Source organism: Furipterus horrens, unplaced genomic scaffold (genome assembly GCF_987537825.1).
Source record: "Furipterus horrens unplaced genomic scaffold, mFurHor1.1.pri manual_scaffold_5, whole genome shotgun sequence".
NCBI classification, from domain to species: Eukaryota; Metazoa; Chordata; class Mammalia; order Chiroptera; family Furipteridae; genus Furipterus; species Furipterus horrens.
The window spans coordinates 174,750,099-174,770,242 of NW_028327175.1; the positions used below are offsets into that span (position 1 = coordinate 174,750,099).

The 20,144-nt window shown below is 41.7% G+C and overlaps 1 protein-coding gene across 1 annotated transcript in view; it reads right to left on the reverse strand.

The window, feature by feature from the left end:
- GRID1 (glutamate ionotropic receptor delta type subunit 1) overlaps positions 1–20,144 on the reverse strand; it is a 777,332-nt gene that overhangs the window by 41,840 nt on the left and 715,348 nt on the right. The window contains exon 13 of the mRNA XM_090278321.1: positions 12,014–12,209. Within this exon, the coding sequence (XP_090134447.1) occupies positions 12,014–12,209 (196 nt within the window). The remainder of the gene's footprint in view (positions 1–12,013; positions 12,210–20,144) is intronic.

A 20,144-nucleotide genomic window follows, 5' to 3' on the forward strand; every position in this document is an offset into this window, starting at 1 on the left:
TTAACACTCCATTATCAACAATAGACAGATCTTCGAAGCAAAGAAACACCAAGGATATTGAAGCATTGAACAACACACTAAACCAAATGGACTTAACTCATATATATAGAACTTTTCACCCGAAAGAAAAAAATATATACATTCTTTTCAAATGCACATGAGACATTTTCAAAGACAGACCACATGATAGGACTCAAAACTAGCCTCAAGAAATTCAAGAAAACTGAAATCATATCACTCATCTTTTCAGACCATAATGCCTTGAAACTAGAAATCAACCTCAAGGAAACAATCAAAGACATCCAAACTCATGGAGAATGAATAACATGCTAGGAAATAATGAATGGGTTGACAATGACATCAAGGAAAAAATCAAGAAGGTTGCGGAAACTAATGATAATGAACACACGACAGCCCAAAACCTATGGGACACAGCAAAAGCAGTCCTAAGAGGGAAGTTCATAGCAATACAGGCCTTCTTGAAAAAGATAGAAGAATCTCAAATAAAATTTTAACCCTACAGCTATAAGAACTAGAACAACATAAACAAATGAAGCCCAGGGTGAGTAGAAGGTAGGAAATCATCAAGATCAGAGCAGAAATGACATATAGACTAAACAAACAATTCAAAAGATCAACAAAAGTATGATCTGGTTCTTTGAAAAAATAAACAAAATCGACAAGCTTTTAGCCAGGCTCGTCAAGAAAAAAAGGGAGAGGATCCAAATAAACAAAATCAGAAACAAAAGAGGAGAAATCACGACTGATATCACAGAAATACAAAGGATTGTAAGACATTACTACAAACAACTGTATGGCAAGAAACTTGACAACCTAGACAAAATGGACAAATTTCTAGAAACATATAATCTTCCATAACTGAATCAAGAAGAAGTAGAAAGCCTAAATAGACCAATAACAACGAATGAAATTGAAACAGTAATCAAAAATCTCCATGCACACAAAAGCCCTGGACCGGATGGCTTCACAGGCGAATTTTACAAAACATGTAGGGAAGAATTAACTCCTACCTTTCTCAAACTATTCAAAAAAATCCAAAAAGAGGGAAAAATCCCAAACTCTTTCTATGAAGCCAGTATTACCATAATTCCAAAAACAGGTCAAGACACAACAAAGAAAGAAAACTACAGGCCAATATCACTGATGAACATAGATGCTAAAATCCTCAACAAAATATTGGCCAACAGAATCTAGCAACACATTAAAAAGATCACACAGCACGATCAAGTGGGATTCATCCCAGGGATGCAAGGATGGTTTAATATTTGCAAATACATAAGCATAATATACCACAAAACAAAATGAGAGATAAAAATCACATGATCATATCAATAGATGCTGAAAAGGCAACTGATAAAATACAACACGCATTTATGATGAAAACACTCAGCAAAATGGCCATAGAGGGAGGATACCTTAACATAATTAAGTCCATATACGAGAAACATGAAGCCAACATCATACTCAATGGACAAAAACTGAAAGCATTCCCCCTGAGATCAGGAACAAGACAAGGATGTCCACTTTCTCCATTCCTATTCAACATAGTGTTAGAGGTTCTAGCCATAGCAATCAGACAAAAAAAAAAGAAATAAAAGGCATCCAGATTGGAAAGAGGAAGTAAAACTTGCATTATTTGTAGATGACATGATAGTATACATATAAAGCCCTATAGACTCCACTAAAAAACTACTTGACATAATAAGCGAATTTAGCAAAATAGCAGGGTACAAAGTAAATATACAAAAATCGAAGGCATTTCTGTATGCCAACAATAAAATATCAGAGATAGAAACTTAAAAAAAAAAACCCATTTACTATAGCAACAAGAAAAGTAAAGTACCTAGAAATAAACTTAACCAAAGAGATAAAAGACCTGTACTCAGAAAACTACGTAACACTGAAGAAATAAATTAGGGAAAATACAAATAAATGGAAGCAAATACCATCTTCATGTATGGGAAGAATCAACATTAAAATGCCCATACTACCCAAAGCAATTTACACATTCAATGCAATCCCTATTAAAATACCAACGACATTTTTCACAGACCTAGAACAAATACCTCAAAAATTTATATGGAGCCAAAAAGACCCCGAATAGCCAAAGCAATCTTGAATCTGAAGGACACAGCAGGAGGAATCACAATACCTGACGTCAAACTATAGTGCAAAGCCACTGTAATCAAAACAGTCTGGTACTGGAATAAGAACAGATTTATAGATCAAAGAACAGAATAGAGAGCCCAGAAATAAACCCAGGACTATACGGTCAACTAATATTTGACAAAGAGGGAAAGAACATAAAATGGAGTGAGAAGAGCCTTTTGAACAAATGGTGCTGGGAGAATTGGACAGGGACGTGCAAAAAAAATTAAACTAGACCACCAACTGACACCACACAGCAGAATAAACTCAAGATGGATCAAAGACTTAAATGTAATTCATGACACCATAAAAGTGATAGAAGAAAACATAGGCAGGAAAATCTCAGATATCCCACGTAGCAATATTTTCACTGATACATCTCCTAATGCAAGGGAAATAAAGGAAAGAATAAACAAATGGGACTACATCAAACTAAAGAGTTTCTGCTCAGCAAAAGAAAACATTAGCAAGATGAAAAGGAAACCAACCATATGGAAAAACATATTTGCCAATGATACCTCAGACAAGGGATTGATCTCCAAAATATATAAAGAACTTACACATCTCAACACCAAGAAGACAGCGCAATTAAAAAATGGGCAAAAGACTTGAACAAACACTTCTCCAAGGAGGATACACAGAGGGTCCATAGACACATGAAAGAATGCTCAACATCACTAACCATCAGAGAAATGCAAATTAAAACCACAATGAGGTACCACTTTACACCTGTCAGAATGGCCATCATCAACAAATCAACAAGCAACGAGTGCTGGCGAGGATGTGGAGAAATGGGAACCCTACTGCACTGTTGGTGGGAATGCAGACTGGTGCAGCCACTACGAAAAACAGTATGGAATTTCATCAAAAAATTAAAAATGGAACTGCCTTTGAACCAGCGATTTCAGTGCTAGGATTATATCCAAAAAATCCTGAAACACCAATTCAAAAGAACTTATGCACCCCTATGTTCATAGCAGCACTGTTTACAATAGCCAAGTGCTGGAAACAGCCTAAGTGCCCATCTGTAGATGAGTGGATTAAAAAACTGTGGTACATTTACACAATGGAATACTATGAAGCAGAAAGAAAGAAGGAACTCCTGCATTTGTGACAACAAGGATGGAACTAGAGAGAATTATGCTGAGTGAAATAAGCCAGGCAATGAAAGAAAAATACCATATGATATCACCTAATACAGGAGACTAAGGAACAACACAAACAAATGAACTAAACTGAACAAGGAACAGAATAACAGTTATCAAGGGGGAGTGGGGAGGAAGAGAAGGGGGATAAATAAGGGAAGGGTGTAGTCAAAGAACATGTATAAATGACTCATGGACATGGACAACGGGGTGGGACATGACTGTGGGAGAAGGGACCAGCTGGGTGGGGGGGAGCAATGGGGGAAAAATGGGACTAATATAATTTAAAAAATAAATAAATAAAAGAAAATGAATGGGCTATTCATTTTCAGACTGGGAGTTACAGACTGTGAGTTATATTTGCATTACTTATATTTCATCAAAGACCTATATCCATAAAATATATTTTAAAAAACTCATCTAAATCAAGAGTGAAAAGAGGACATTCCCAGGGAAAATTAACAAAAGACTTGAGCCCACAATTCATGAAAGAAGCTATTTGGATGGTCAATGAACACACAAAAGAGAGCTGGACATCATTAGTCACGAAAGGAATGCAAATTAAAACCATGAGATAGCCTTCACATCAGATATCCTCAAACTGTCTAGTCAAACAGACTGAACACACTAAATGTTGATTAGGATGTCCAGCAACTGAAACTTATAAGTATATAAGTCGGTTACTACTAGTGGGAGTGTAAAATAGGATAACCACATTGGAGTTAGTGAAGCAGCTCCTTATCGACCCAGGAATTCTACTCTTCCACATTATACTTAGCAAAGAGAAATGGAAACATACCTCCACAAAAAATGTATATAAATGATCATCCTGTCTTACTCATAATAGTCATAAATTTGCAACAACTGAAATGTATGTCAACTGGAGAACAAAAAAACAAACTGAGGTCTGTTCATACAATGGAATGCTCTATTATTCAAAGGGAAAAAAGAACTGAGCACTGACATTCACAACTTTATAGATAAATCTCATATTTTGTTGAGCGATACAAACTAAGCACAAAAATGCATATTTTATATTATCTTATTTATATGAATTACAAGAACAGGTAAATTAAATATGCAGCACTGAAATTTATAAGTGGTGGCTTCTAGGAGTAGGGAGAGGTATTTAGGAAGCGGCTTGAGAAAAGTTCTCAAGCTGATGGAAATGTTCTATATGTTGTCTTGGCTGGAGATTACATCATTATATACACGAAATAAACAATACATGTGCACTTTGTTGTATGTAAAAAATACCTCATGAAAAACAAAGTGATTTTTGCCTTTATACTTTCATTATCTTCTTTGCGTGATGCAGAGTAGGTACTAAAGCAGTTTGCTGACATCCTCTGAATGTCATCCTTGTGCTACAATCCACACTGGACACTGTCCACTTTATGCATTGGTAAACGCACAAGTCTGGGCAGGCTTTCCTCAGTCTCATAGATAGCTCAAAGAGCTGAATTCACTTGATCAAAGCCACGGATTAAATTAGCTTGAAATTAGAACTTACATAACCAAACTCCTAAGTAGAAGCTATTCAAACTATACTTCTTGAGTGGGTGAATTAGTGAATAAATGAATGAATAAAGAGAAGAGACTATCTAACTTGCAAAATGGATATATGTGCTTTTTGAACAAATACAAAAGACATAAATTATTATTCCACATAAGAAGGAAGGAGGCATATAGGATCCCCAATCTGCATTAACTTAGAAGCAGAGAAAGGATAAAATATATGTCTCAGAGCATGACTGCAAGGCCCATAGCTTTCCACTACACAGGGCCGTCTAGTTTGTATCAGTCCCTTCTCTAGACTACGAGACCTGTATCAAGGATTCCTTTTGTCAACTTGACTAAAACCTCCTGATAATTCCCAAAATACAAAGGGGTACCATCCATGGAAGCCTCTCCCTCTGCCTCAGTAGAACTCCCAGCATGCCATGGAACTAAGATGCTTCCTCACCTCACTCCCTCCAAATGGAGAGCACCTTGGGGCACTGAAGTTCCTGATCCTCCCCACGGAGGTGGCAGTCCTCCTGTGACCACTCTCTCTTCCACAGGACGTGGTCCTGGACACTCTGCAGGGACTGTATGCAGTGACAGCAGCCCTTGCCACAGAGCAGGGAACAAGGGGAAGGAACAAGTGCAGGTGCTAACGGGTAATACTCCCACACAAGCTGCTGCCAGGGCAAGCACTGGATCAGTGTGGAAATAAATAAGATTTGTGAGCCCATTTTCTTCCTGCATTTGCATTTGCACTTTATGACCTCAGAGATATTTACTGAGTGGAAAAAACCACCTTTTGTTACAACTGTTGGACTCAAAAGCTACTTCCCTCTGAAAAATACTATCTCTAGCTTCAGGGTTTGAAACAAACTATTGTCTATTTATTTAAAGAGTTCAATGAGCTGTGAAGACTGACATTTAAACTATTAACACTGTATTCCATTTGACAATGTTATTAAATATTAGATCTGATTTATGGAAAGGCTTAATAAATTGGCAGTCTAGGTCAGCCCTGGCACTGCACAGAAATTGGGTTATGCTGGGAGTTACTTGATAGAGTTCATGAGCTAAAGAAAATAAAATCCCACCACCAACATTAAAGTCTCATGTAACAGAGTTATTATCATACAAATTTGAACCACTTGCCAGTTCAATTCTGCATCTCAAATTTTCTCTAATTGATATTTTTAATAGATTGAAAATCAAAAGAGAAAATCACACACTTAAATAACCTTTGCTATGATACATGGAAGGAGAGCTAAGGCTTTCAAAAATGGGAACCAGAAATATATCTTGCTATTTTGATGTAAGAAAAGGAAAGAAAATAAAAGCCTAAGTAAAGAGTATGCACAGGGGAGGAGACATGCTGAGGTATAGAAATGGGGTTGTGACCCCTTGGAAAGGGACAGGTTGGAGGGAGACTCTGATGACTGTGCCATGGTTTATTCATACTTATGTGACCTTCAGCAGCCACTTAATCTCTCTGAGGCTCAGGCCCCACTTCTACATGCTAGAGATAATACTAAGCAAATAGTTTTGTTCTGGATGAAAGAAAGACTGTATGTAGATCATCTGGCACAGTGCCAGGGGCACAGAGCCTGCTCAATAGATTTCATGGGGAGACTAGGCCAGGCCAGGAATAAAGCTGGGTGCTGATGCAGTGAGGGAGAATCCTCTGGGCCACCAGAGTTAGACCTGAGTAGGACAAGAAAGGACAGTCTGCAGGCAGAGCCTGTATGCTACTTGATGGCACAAAGCTAGATGACACACCACTAGACATGCCCACATGCTATTAGATGACATCGAGCTATGTGATGTGCTGCTGCATGAGCCCATATGCTATTAGAGGATACAGACCCAGGGCCAGTTTTCCTGGACCACACATTGCTCATGTTTTTCTGTAAAGGGCCGGGAAATAAATATTTTAGGCTTTGGGGACCTTACGATCTCTGTCAGAACTGCTCAGATCTGCCGAAGTAGCAGAAAAGCAGCCATGGACGTTATGGGAATGGATGTGTGCGGCTGTGTTCAAATAAAACTTTATTTACAACCACAGGTGGTGGGTCAGACTTGGTCCCTGGATGGCAGTTTGCCAGCCTTTGGTCTAGCCTTTCCTCAGGTCTGACAGGTGCAGGTGGCTGAGGGAAATGAAAGCAGCTTCTCCCTTCTCTCTGAGGACCAGAGGGTCTTCCCTAAGAGATGGCTATCCAGAGATAAGCCTGAAAGGGACCCCAAAGCTATTTCCCGTGTCCTTTCCATCACAGAAGCCATGGAGGGTAATCAGCTAATTGGTGGCACTAACTACCTACCCATTTTATGTGACTCTTCTCAGTCAGACAGCAAATAGATGACTCACTCAGGAACAATTAAGTATTTATTGAGATTTACTGGATGCCGGGGAGGGTGTTGAAAGACCTATATGTTGTAGGCTCTTAATAAATAAATGAAACTTCCCTCTCCTTCCAAATTCCTTCTTACTCTCTTCAGAAGAGCCCAGAAAGAGCTGCCCCCTCCTTGTCTGGGTGGACTCTGGAAGAAGGGAGTGGGTCACTGTGGTGGGGGCAATCATGATACTCACAACCCCTCCTTTCAGCTCTGATTTGGTGGAACAGTGATCACCTCTTGCTAAGCAGTTTCCCACCTAAACTGGTGTCAAGTCATTAATGCGCGGCACTCCCAAAGAGAAAATAATAACATCTCTCTGAGGTTACCCTCCATACCAAGCTGCTTAACTTGAGCAGCAATTGGACATTGCTCCACTACCAAGCACTCTCCAGAAATGGAGCAGAGTCACCAAAGAAAAACTGAAAATTAGAAGTGGGGTCGTCTTCACCTCACTGAAGAAGTTCCCTGTGACATCCCTTAGAAGCATCCCCTCCTCCCCTTCACAGGTGGTCCGCTCTGCACAGAAGCAGGCTCTGTTTGTGAGTTAGAGAAGCCACTCGCCTCTGAATATCAGTATTAGGCCCATATTTCCCAATATGCTGGATTTTTCCTTACACTGTTTGGATTCAGAACATGACCCTCACTCAGGGCATGGCCATCCCCAACCTGGTCTGCTGATGCCCTGGATTCACCAAGTTTCTGAAGCCATGGCCTGGGGGTGATGGACAGCACCGTAGGGGCAGGGGACAGGAAGAGTTTCAGAAAAGCATATAGGTGCAGTAGCCATCTGAACAGTCACAGGAAGGATGATCCGAGAGTGAGTCTGAGCTCTCCTTCCAGTAAAAAGCACAGCGCACTCCATTTTCAGAGAGCACTATAAACTCACTTTATAACACTAGTTATAAAAATCTTAACATTTGTCTGGTCCTGGCAGTCCATTTTTTAAAAATATCCAAATGCAAGAGAGAGATGTGTGACCCCAAACCTGGCTTGGGGTTTATAAGATAAAGTATTAATAAAGGTAACATATTCCATGTACTGAAAAAAAAAAAAAAAAAAAAAAAGGCTCAATACCATGAAGCTATAGGTATTTATAAGGAGTCCTTTATTTACATCTTCCACTTCTTATTTTTTTTAATTGTTTTATTCATGAGTAGGACCCTAAATATCATCAGATGGTGAATGATTTCTAATGTGCCAGCAAAGGACAAGGGTTAAGCAGGGTGATAAGGAGATGTTTCCCTGATGACCCGTCTCCAGATGTACCACCTCTCAGAGGGCTTTAATAGTGGTGTCTACCTTCGTGACATGCACCAGGAGCAAGAGTAGGCAGCACAGGGAGCCTGAAAGGAGAGAAGGAGCTGGTGTGTGAAAGTCAGACTTGGTCTGGCTCAGTCTGAACTTGTTTGATGGAGCAGGTAGGTGCATAGAAGGGAACTGATCACAACCCTTGGTTCCAGACACCTGTCCTTTTATGGCCATCTTTTTTAATTAACTCATTTATTACTTACTGTAATGAGGAATAAAATTTTTAAAAATACTAACCTTGAATCTAAAGCTAACACTGAACTTGACTTATATCCATGAATAATAGGCTTCTCTCCTTCCTGTGGCTCTGCCTCTCCCCTCTGCAGTAACCACTATCATGAATCTTGTGTTTTATCATTACTATGGATGTGTGTATGAGTCTCATGTATTTTGTAAAGGGTATTGTGTTATAAGTTACTTTCTATTAATTGACCCATATGAAATTGTATCTAATGCCTTTCATTTACTCATTATTATTCTGATAAGATTCATCCATACTATTACACGAAGCTAGAGTGGATTCATTTCATTGCAGGTTATATATTTTTTTACCTTGTCAATGCTCACTTGGATTGTTTCCAGGGTTTTGGCTCCAAAAGCAATGCTACCGTGGCCTTTCTTGTCTCTGAAATGCATATGGAAGTTTATCTGGGGTGAATGCATAAGAGTGGAATTGCTGGATCATATTCCATTTTATAAGAGAACGACAAACTAGTTTGTAAAGTGGTTGTACTGTGTACACTCCCACCAACAATTGACCACCTGTTACTCCTGTCCTTTCCACCACCTCTTACTTCATGCCAGTCTAATTGGTGTAAAATGAAATATCTTTATGGTCTCAATTTACATTTCCTGGATCACTAATGATTTTGAATATCTCTTCACATAATTATTGGCCATATGCATTGTCTCTTCTGTGAGAGTCCTGTGCAAGCCTTTTGCCCATTTTTCTATTAAATTGTTTGAACTTTTCTTATTGATTTATAAAAGTTCTTCATGTAATCTTATTAATCTTATACTGATTTTATATATTGTAAATATCCCCTATGACTGTGTTACTTGCTTTTCTATCTTTTTAGAGTGTTTTGTAATGAACAGAAGTTTAATAAGTCAAAAGTAGCTATCTTTTCTTTTATAACAAGTGCTTTTTATAGCATTGTTGCAATGAATCTTCATAAGCATCCTATGTGGATGGAGTATTTGCTCTCTATGAGAGATAAAGAAAGCAGAGAAGAGAAGCTCTAAGGCCATTTGGCCCAGGCCTTACATTAATGAGAAGCCCTAAATCAACTTCGTATTCATTTTCTCCAAATGAGGTCACCTACCGCCACAAAGATTCCCTGTCAGGAATGAAAGAAGACCAACAGCTAGAGGTCAGAGCACCAGCCTATGTAGTGCACTAAGAATGAAGAGGTTTTAATAAATCTTGTAAGCATGGAAATAGAAACATTTATGTTGCATTTTATCATTTTTGTTAGGGTATCACTTGGTTAAATGTAAACATTCAAACTCTATTATAATGTGAACTTTTTTTTTTTTATTTGGGGGCATGGGATTTACATTGAACTTTACTGCTTCAATGCACAACAAAATACTAAAATAGTTATTGAGTTTAATGGTGTTCCACATATTGTGCATGGACACAAAAACATTAAGAAGTCTACTCAGTATCAATATTATTTTACAAACAATCAGAATATTTTAAGTTCATTTTGGTGCAGAATTTTGTAACTTTAACTTTAAAACCATTTTTTATTATTGTTCTATTACAGTTGCTCTCCGAACTTTTAAATGTATTAAGTGTTTAAAGAAACCCCAAAGTTGTCTAGGCCTCTCTCAACTCGGAGAGTTTCCAGACAAGAAGAGTGGTTGCTCAAGTTCACACAGCTGGTGAATTGTGGAACTGGGACTAATGCTCAGAGGTGGCAGGCTACAGAACCCAGACACTTGCTGCTTTTCAAAGTGGCTCAGTGACAAGAAGCCATCCTGAACTAACTGCAGTGTAAGGACGCATGCCCATGGGGTTCTCACTACAGCCAGCCAGCCATATACCTCCCCTGGGCAGAGGCCACACTCAGCCCAAACACCCACTGCTTCTGAAGCAGGATTCCGCCTTTGCCTCCCTCCCTGAGCCTCCTTGGGGCTCTCCTGGGAGGGCTGGAAGATTGCTGAGGACTCTTGTCATCATGAAGAGCAGGGTGGTGGACCCTGGTGGCCCTGAAGCTTTCCCTAGCATGTCCCCTTATATCCACTGCCTTCTTTAGTAAGGTCAAGCAATCCCCAAGCAGCTAAGGACATGGAACGCAGGTGTGTGTGTGCATGAGTGCATGTGGGAGTGTGTGTGACAGTGTGTGAGAGCCTGTGAGATGGTTCCACGGACATGGAATCATACCTGAGGCAGGCTGGACAGTGATGCACGGATGTGTATGAAGTAGTGTGTGTGTGAGAGAGAGAATGTGCATGAATGTGTGTGTGTGGAACGTGCCACAGAAGGGGTGGCAGGTGGAGAGGGAATGGAGGGGAGAAGAGCTGAGACACCCTGGACAACTGCCCTGCTCAGAGAGGCAGTGGTACTGGACAGGAGGGCACATCTTTCTCACCTCATTCACTGATGGCCACAGGGATGGTAGCTGCTAGATGTGAAGATCACTGGACAGAGGCCACCACTAGAGGCATGTTTATGACACCTGCCTTCATCTCACCATCTTCCTCCTCACTGACCTCCACAATGACCTCCAAAATGTATGGTGGACAAATGCCAAACTCCTCAGCCTGAAACCCCTGGCATCAGACCCTAACAGGAGCGTGACCCACTGTCTCTGATTCTTATCTCTACAATGTGATAACAATGATTAATTTGGTTTATAGTGGAAATTAATTGAAATAAATGGGCAAAGTCTGAGTGCTGAAGAATATGATGACTTTTCTCCACCCTTCCTCTCTCCTGGCTTCTTCCAGCCCTATCCTCCTTCAGTTTCTCCAAGCACAGCCTCCATCCTGGGCTTGATGCCCTTACCACCGTCTCCCAAGCTCACCCCTTCTCCACAGCAGAGACCCAACAGTGTACCACCCTCTCCCAAACTTCGTTCCCTCACCCTCTCCACCTCTTGCCTGGTTCTCTGTTTTTTCTTTTGCTGAATGTTTTCACGTGGGGTAGGCAGGCACCTCTGGGCTACTATTTTATGAGCCCACAAGGAAGGAGGTTCTTCTCTCATGTTTCATCTGCCTGCTTTGCACTGACTGTTTGAAAACCAACCGTTTGGCACCTAATGAGCGTTCCCTCTGCTTCTGTTGCCAAGATTGCGCACCTAACTACAGAGTACATGTGTGTCCCCACTTGACACTCACATGCCTGGGAGAAATGCCTATCTAACTTGCTGAAGATGGATGACTCTGCAGGTGACAGGGCTGTTCAAAAAGATGCCCATCTTGGGGATGAGCAGGCCCACAGCACCTGTCACAGCACACACATGCCCAGGTGGCAAGCTCCTGCCTACCTTCCTGATGCCTTCTGAAGGACTGGACACACAGTTGTCAGCTCCTCCATTCTTGCTGATGGTCCTCCAGAGCTCAGCAAACGTACTGTCCTGCTCCAGGGGGTTGGTGCCCTTGGCTCGGAAGTACTCGTACACAGCAGAGTCCCGGACGGTGCCATAAGACATTTCTACTTGTTTGGACAGGTCCTGGAATGTCCTGAAATGCAAAAAGGTTGTGAGCCGTGGGTCCAGGTTGCCCACTGAAGGAATATAATGGGCTGCAAGGCCCTCCTGAGGTCCAAGCCCAGCTGTGACCCATGGTCCACGTTCTTCTCTCCCAATCTCCAGCAGCACAGATCCCTCAGCCCAGAGCATGACCTACCAAGGCCTCCTTCTATCCAAGTAATGTTTTCTCACCATAGATTAACTCAGTAAAATTATAACAACTAAAACCAGGTCCTGTGCTGAGTTTGAGGGACAAAAGAATGAATAAGACATGCTTCCTATTCTCAAGGAGCTTACAGTCTATCTGTAGAAACATATGAACAGACAATCACAAAGTAAAAGAGTCAGGGCAACATGAGAGGCTGCATGCTGACAGTCTCAACTCAAAAGCACAGGAAAGAAAAACATGTTGGCAAGAGTGATGACAGTAACTGGTGTCTGACCCTGAGTGCTGGAGTGAGTTAGACACACACCCAGGGACTGTGCCAATTAAGAGGCATGTGTCTCTAAATCGCACAGCTGTTTTGGAGTTCCACCACGTTGTCAGCTTTTGAGCATCTCCCGCCAATTTGTTTTTCAATAAGGAAATAAATATGAGTTTTTATATGGTATCACTTCTTTTTTTTTTAAGTGTTGGCCATTATTTAAAAGATGGTGAAGATAAGACAAAACACTTCTGATGGCCTTGGGTTTGTTGTACATGAAGGAGAAGCAGGTAGCTCAGGCCAGGTACACACTAGAGGAAGGGAGTTTGTCAGAAAGTCCCAGAAACAGCCCAAGGGGCAGGTGCGAAGGAGGAGAAAAGCCCTCCAGTGTTAGAGGCAGTCAGACCAGGAAGGACCAGTTGGTACAAAGTTCTTACTTACCCCGAGATGAGCAGTACCTGGCTCAGTGTGTTGAGAGAATGTCACACATAGAATAGAATTTCAAAAAACAAAAATGTTCAGTGGTGAGCCAGGCTCTTACTCCAGGCTTCAATCTGATTGGTCTTTACTTACTTCTCTTCTGGAAATCTGTCTCTCCTTTTTTTTTTTTTTTATCAACCAGAATATCATCCCCACTTCTCACTGAGTCATTGTTGCAAGGAAATCTAATCTTCTCAACATGACCTACAAAATCCTTCATCCCTCATCTCATCTGCAGCTGTTAATCCCCCTGCACACAGCTCCATAGCCAATGTTGAAATGAAAACTCCCACACAGTCCCCATCTATGGTACCAGGCCATGGGCTCCCTCTGCCTAGAATCCCTTTATCTCACTCATCCACCTGATACACTTCAGCAAACCTTTTGATGATCCAGCTGCCACCTCTCCACAAGGGAAGCTGTGGCTACCCCTCACCTCCCTGTGACATCTCTACACTTTGCACGGCTCTAGGACAGCATGCTCTCCTTGACTTCAGAGTGCAGCACACCACGGTTAGGTCAAGCAGGAACTCTGGAGTCTAACAACTGGCCTTGCCTCCCACCTCCACCATCACTAACCTGGGCAAGTTAGCTAAACTTGTGCCTCAGTTTTCAAATCTTTTAAAAATAAGTTTAGAAGCAGAGCCTACAGCAGAGGGCTACAATGGATATTAAATGAGGTTATGTGTATTCAGCTCTTAGAGCAGCGCTTGATGCAAACTCAGTGCCTAGTAACTGGCAGCAATTATTCTGTACTATTATCATCTGTATGTGTCCTCCATTAGATCCTAAGAATTTGGAGGACTGAAGCTGAAGCTGCCCATCTTTGCATTTGCTGCACAACACCGGACCCAGGCTGACACCAGCCTTCACAGCACATGCACTGAGGAGCCAGCAATGAATAGTTCCTCTTGCTTTGGAAACATGCTCCATGGCAATCCTTCAGGCCCTGCTACATGGCCCAGAATCAGAGCTCAGTATTCTTTTCAATACATTACAGTTGAAAGAAAACATAAAATAACAAATTTGATGAAGAAATCTTTCTAATTATTGTTCATTATTCATATTTAATTGAAGCAAGATGTTGCTTTGCTTGAAGGGCCCCAAGGGCTATAACTCCATCATAATTTTCCTGTAAAGGGGGGGGGGTGTCTTTTTTCCCCACATTTTAAATTTTTTCTCATATTAATACAAACACAAGCCTTTGATGAATGGGGAACATCAGGATGAATTACACAGTTGAGTCTAAATACTGAATTGCTATACATGGCTGCTGTTTCCATGAATATGGATTGAATGTGTAACTTCCAAGGAGTTCAGCCCTACTGTTCCATCCCCACATTTGAAATTGAGATGTCCTCTTTCTTCTTAGTATTTATTCACAATTGTGCTCCTGCCCAGAGGTTCAAGGAGCATCTCTAGATGACAAACAGGCATCCCAAATATTTATTGATTCACCTCCATCTCTATTTCAGTAGAGCTGTGTTCTCACCCCCAAAATACCACCCCCACCTTTGTTATGCCAGCCTCATGGCTCAGCCCAATAGACTCCATCCATCACCTATCATAACCTTTAGTCTATGTAGATGTATGTTTCTCATCTCAAAGGCACATTTTCTCTTTCAAGGAAGATTTCCAAGCTAAAGTGCCCAGCACCCAGTGGGTACTACCATAATATTTCAGTGAATATACCTATAAAAAGCTATTTGGAGGTTTGAACAGGAGAGCCCAACTACTCACACACTAAAGCTGTCTTCCTGGGGTACCCATCATCTTCTCAGAGTGCACAGTTTTAGAAGGGACATGTGGGGAGGAATAAAGGGGGCAGCCAAACATCCACACTCAAGCCAACATTGGAAGTCAGCAGAAAACAGATGTTCCCATTAAGCAGGATGCCCTCCAAACAAGAGAGGGTACCTAGCCTGAAGAAAGCTGCACTAGCACACTTAATTTAGCACCTTGGCAAACTAGTCTCTTCAGCAACAACAAAAACTGCTAGAAAGTGCCCCCCCCCCCCAATAAATGAAGAGCTGCTCATCATAGGTGGGGTTTCTATAAACCTAAGGTACATGATTAACTGTCTGAAATCATTCAACCAGTTTTACCAGCAGTTACTGATTACCTACTAAGTAAGGCTCAGTGACACATAAAGCAAGGACCAAACAGTGGAGATCCTCATGGGGTCCACAGAGAGGGATGGGTGAGTGGTCAGAGAAGCAGTTAAACAACATGAGAAAGACTAAAACAGAGTTCTGCATGGGGGATCCTGGAAACATAGAGGAGGAGCAGTCAGCCTTCAGGAAAAAAAAGAAAGAAATACTTCCTAGAAGTGGAAACATTAGGCTGAATCATGAAGGATGGATGGAAATAGCCAGATGGAGAAGTAAGGGGTAAAGAAGGCACTAATATGGGTAAACACACGGTTCATTTGGGAGACACACCATGGGGCAATTTGTATCAGCTAAAACAATATAGGTTTTGAAATCAGACAGACATGGGTGTGAATCCTGCTTCTGAATGGCTTGGCTGTTTGAGATAGATCAGTAGCTCTCAAAGTGTGGTGCTCAGGGCCATGACATGAGCACCACCTGGAACCTCTGAAGAAATGCAAATTCTTGGGCCCCCCTCAGATCTACTGACTCAGAAACTTTGGTGTGGCCCTGGCAATTTGTGTTTTTACAACCCTCCAGGCGATTCTGATGTAAGCACAAGTTCTATAACCACTGACTGAGGCAGGCCGTTTAATGTCTGAGGTCTTCATTTTCTTAATTCATGTCTTTCTCACAGGATTGGTAAAGATTAAAGATCACAGACTTATACACCATATAGTCAATGTTTAATAAATGCTAGCTCTTCTGTTAAGCTACCAAAAAATCATTGAAATAGTTGTATGACTTCTCAATATGATAAGTCAAATAAGGCCACATGAAGGAGTGATGGGTGGTGGCACCCAGGCAGTCACACCTAGATGGAAGTAGCTATGGGCAGACAGCACTTCCAGGCTCACAGCATCTGCCCATCTGTCTCCCCAGTAAGATGTCTGTGTTAGATCTTGTCTCCTTTTCATTGCCAAGGTACATGCCAATGACTGACTAACGGTGCTCAGTCTGCTGTCTTCAGGCATCTGCCTGAAGTGACAAACTGAGAAAGTCTGAACCCCAGGATGTGCATGGAGACACCAAATTTCCCTGGTAGGCAACCTAGACCCTAGTTTTTGTAGCCCATGATAGTAACTGCCTAGCAGAAGCCTCCCTGAGGAAGTTGTGAGCATCTGGGAGACAGAAGCTGCTAGAGAAGATGTCTTCAAAGGCATCGTCCCCAGGCTGTCCACCTGGTCTGGATTCATTAATCAGGTGTCAAGGTGCAAGCATGTGCATACTGTAGCTTACTCTTTATCTCTGTGGTCTGTTGCCTATCTCTGTACTTCACCTTTCAGTAATGTTCACTGTTGGCATCCTCCCGTGGCAAAGCTTAGACTCCCTTCCAAGTTCCGTCAATATCTCTCACTCACATGCAAACTAAATGAAACTGAATTTGGGGCCAATAGGAGCTTCTTTGTATCTCCTCACCTGTAGGGTTTATTTTTGGGGTCTCTCTTAACTGAAAGCATAGCTGACTCCTATGAGGACATGAGAGTATTTTGTAAAAGGACTTTGAAAGTATCTCTTGCCTCTGAGAGTGGTTTCCTCCAATTAAATATGCACTTTCTGGTAGGACCCACAAGGTCTCCTTCAGCCATGGCCAAGGACAGTCTATCCAGCTCAGCACCACCTCCCTTACCTTTCTCCATAAATCAATCTTACTATTTCTAGATACATTTTCATTAAAAGAGAGAAATATGTTTGTAACATGAGAAAAATCAATAATGCAGAATTTATAAATACATCTTTGCATGTTCCAGAAATATTTACATTGGCAATGGAGACAAATACACTTCCAACAAGAGCAGAATCAATATACATCACATGTAAAACAAATTCCAACAACTGTGGGGCTGCCATAATCATGGTCCTGATACATGTAAGTCCCAAAACCCTATTATTCTTCCTTAAAGAGAAAAGAGAAAAGAAAGTAGTAGAGTGACCCAAAAGGCACAGGAGAAGAGAGCACTCATCTCTGTTATTTGCTGGTGTTAACTACTGCCCCATATATCTTTACTATCATTCCACCATCTCACTTTTATCTCTCTTGTGTCTGACTCCACAAGACATGATACTCACAAATCAGTGGGGATTGCCTGGTTGTGTTTCCACAACCTGTTTATAGGACCTTCAGGTATCAGAGCTGCCATCTCCTCATCTCTCCTGGGTCTTCTTCCCCAAGGCTCTCCCCTGAAACCTTGTGTTCGCTCTAACATTTCTCCCATGCACTGCTCTCCCAGCCTGAGCTTTGCTGCATTTCCCATTCTCTTCTCCCCCAGACCCAAACTTTCAAGGTGAAGGCTGAGACACTCCAAGAAGCAAGTTCAGCCTTGGACTCTGAAAGACTTTCCAGAGCTCTTTCTTTCATTCATTCATTCAAGAAAACACATTTCCTGAGCATCTGCTAGTGTCAAGCACTGTGCTAAATCTAAAGATATGGCATGAACAGCACAACGTTTCTGCTCTTATGGAGTTTACCTGGTGGAGGTGAGGACAGAAAGATAAACATATAAACAACAACAATAAAGGTAAAAATAATTATGTAATCCAGGGTCAGCAAACATCTTAGAAAGGTACAGATGGTACATATGTGGGTAATGAGAGCCACATACTACTCTGTTGCATATTTCTTGGTTTTGTGTGTGTGTTTTTAAAAATTAAAACACTTTAAAAGTATTTTAATAAATAAAAAGTCTTAGCTTTCAGGCTGCAGGAAAACAGGCTGTAGATCAGATGTGGCCTATGGGGGCAGAGTCAGTCAACCCCGGATGTCATGTAGTCAGTGATAAAAAGTGCAATGAAGATTAATAAAGCCAAATGAAGACTATGGAAAATGATGAAGTGATAATATAAAGTGTGTTAGCCATTGGAGTGGACATCCAAAGCATGTGTTTCTCTAACATCTTTCTTTCCATGGGCTGGGCTAAGAGGAGATGAGACGAGAGATTGTTGAGGGTGGGCTGAGACAATGGAAGCCTGGTCTTCTGAGGCTTGGGGCTTGTCAGCCTCTCCTCTTCTGGAATAGTTTCCTCAATGCCTTCAGGGGACCTCTAGGAACCCTGGGGAAGGTGATGCTTTGGTCTCACACAAGGCTCCTTGTATCCAAATTCCATCATCAGAGTGACTGCAGAGCAGAAGCCCAGCTAGGGATACTGTCAGGTTCATGCAGTGTGAGGACACTTAGGATGAGAGTCATGTGGCCCATGGCAGGAAAACACATCCTTACAGGACATGGGAGCCCACAAAGCCACAGAGGGCCAGTGTGTACCAAGTGCCCTGCTGAGATGTGCTCAACTCCTTCCCCAACCTTCCCTCCACATTCTTTTCTCTCTAAATCCAATTTCTTTGATTACTGTTTATTTAAAAGATAACCAAAATAAACTACTATGGAAAAAAACCTCAATGCATTTATATATAGTGTATTTCCATTCTTCTAAAATGAAACATTAATAAATGTAAATAAATATAGGGATAAAAGTAGGAGGAATAAGCACCAAATAATTGTGAGGCTTCTACTTTATACAAATATATTTCTGTAAAATTTCTATTTTTATTACACTGTAAACACAAGTGTAAACTGAATGATTTAAAAAATCCTTCTGTTGCCTGAAGTAAGTCAGCAATAGGCCTTGACAACTTAGCTCTGTGTCATCCTCTCTCCTCCATCCCCCTCCCACTCCCCAGTGCAGCCAAGATCTACTATGAGAAGAGACACATCTCTCACCCCTCATCAAATGTCTTCCCTGCTGGCTGTAGGAAGCAGGCTCCAGGGGGCTGTGATAGTTGTATCTTTAGTACCCAGATTAAGATAACGCAGAGCAGCCCAAGCCATCCTAGGTATCCAGGGCCCATTAGGACATAGACTCCCTCACCAGTGCAGGCTGGAGTTTCCCTCACCTGTGAACATCCTGCCTGGATTCAGCCTGGGCCAAAGCAGAGCAGGGTGGCCCAACATGAGTTTCTGAAAGGAAGGCAAGTGCGTCATCTGTTGCTGACTTGCCAAACTCGGCCTGGACCCTGGAAGTGAGCAGGGTGCAGTGATAGGTGGGAAGGGTGGGGGCTGTGAGCATGTATCACCACAGTCAAGTTGAATAATGGTGGTCAGGTATTAGGCCGAGGCCCTGGATTGTGGCAGAAGTTGAACGTCCACATCCTTCACTAAGTCAAATGTAGAGACCTCTAATGCCATTGGCAAAAGGGCTTGGCCTGTGGAGTCTTCTGCGCTCCAGTTCTGCCTCCTCCCAGCCCCTGCTCAGGCTACCCTGTTCCTGGGTGCTAGCCTGGCAGATGTTCTGTTCTCTCAGGCCTCCCAGACTTCACTGAGGCTCATTGCCTGTCTGCATGCAAGTACCCTGCCTTCTTTTATCTATTTATTTTTTATTGAATTTATTGGAGTGACATTGGTTCACAAAACCATATAGGCTACAAAGGTACCACTCAACAAGACATCATCTGCACATTGCATTGTGCACCCATCACCCGAAGCAAAGTCTCCTTCCGTCCTTATTTTCCCCTTTTTGTCCACTTCCACCTACCCTTAGCCCCCTTTTTCACTGGCTATCAACACGCTGTTATCTGTGGTTCTGCATTACACATAAATGGTTTGGGGTTTTTTCTGTTTTTTGTCTTTTGCTTAATCTCTTTACCTTCTTTCAGCTAGTCACCCCAAACCCCTCCTCTCTGACAGCTGTCAGTCTGTTTCATGTATCCCTGACTCTGTTTCTATTTTGTTCATCAGCTTATTTTGTTCATTAGATTGCAAATATAACTGAGATCACCAAGATGAGCCCAAAGAGGCCGACACCAAGATACATCACAATTAAAATGACAAAGGTTAAAGACAAAGAAAGAATCTTAAAAGCAGTAAGAGAGAGACAGTCA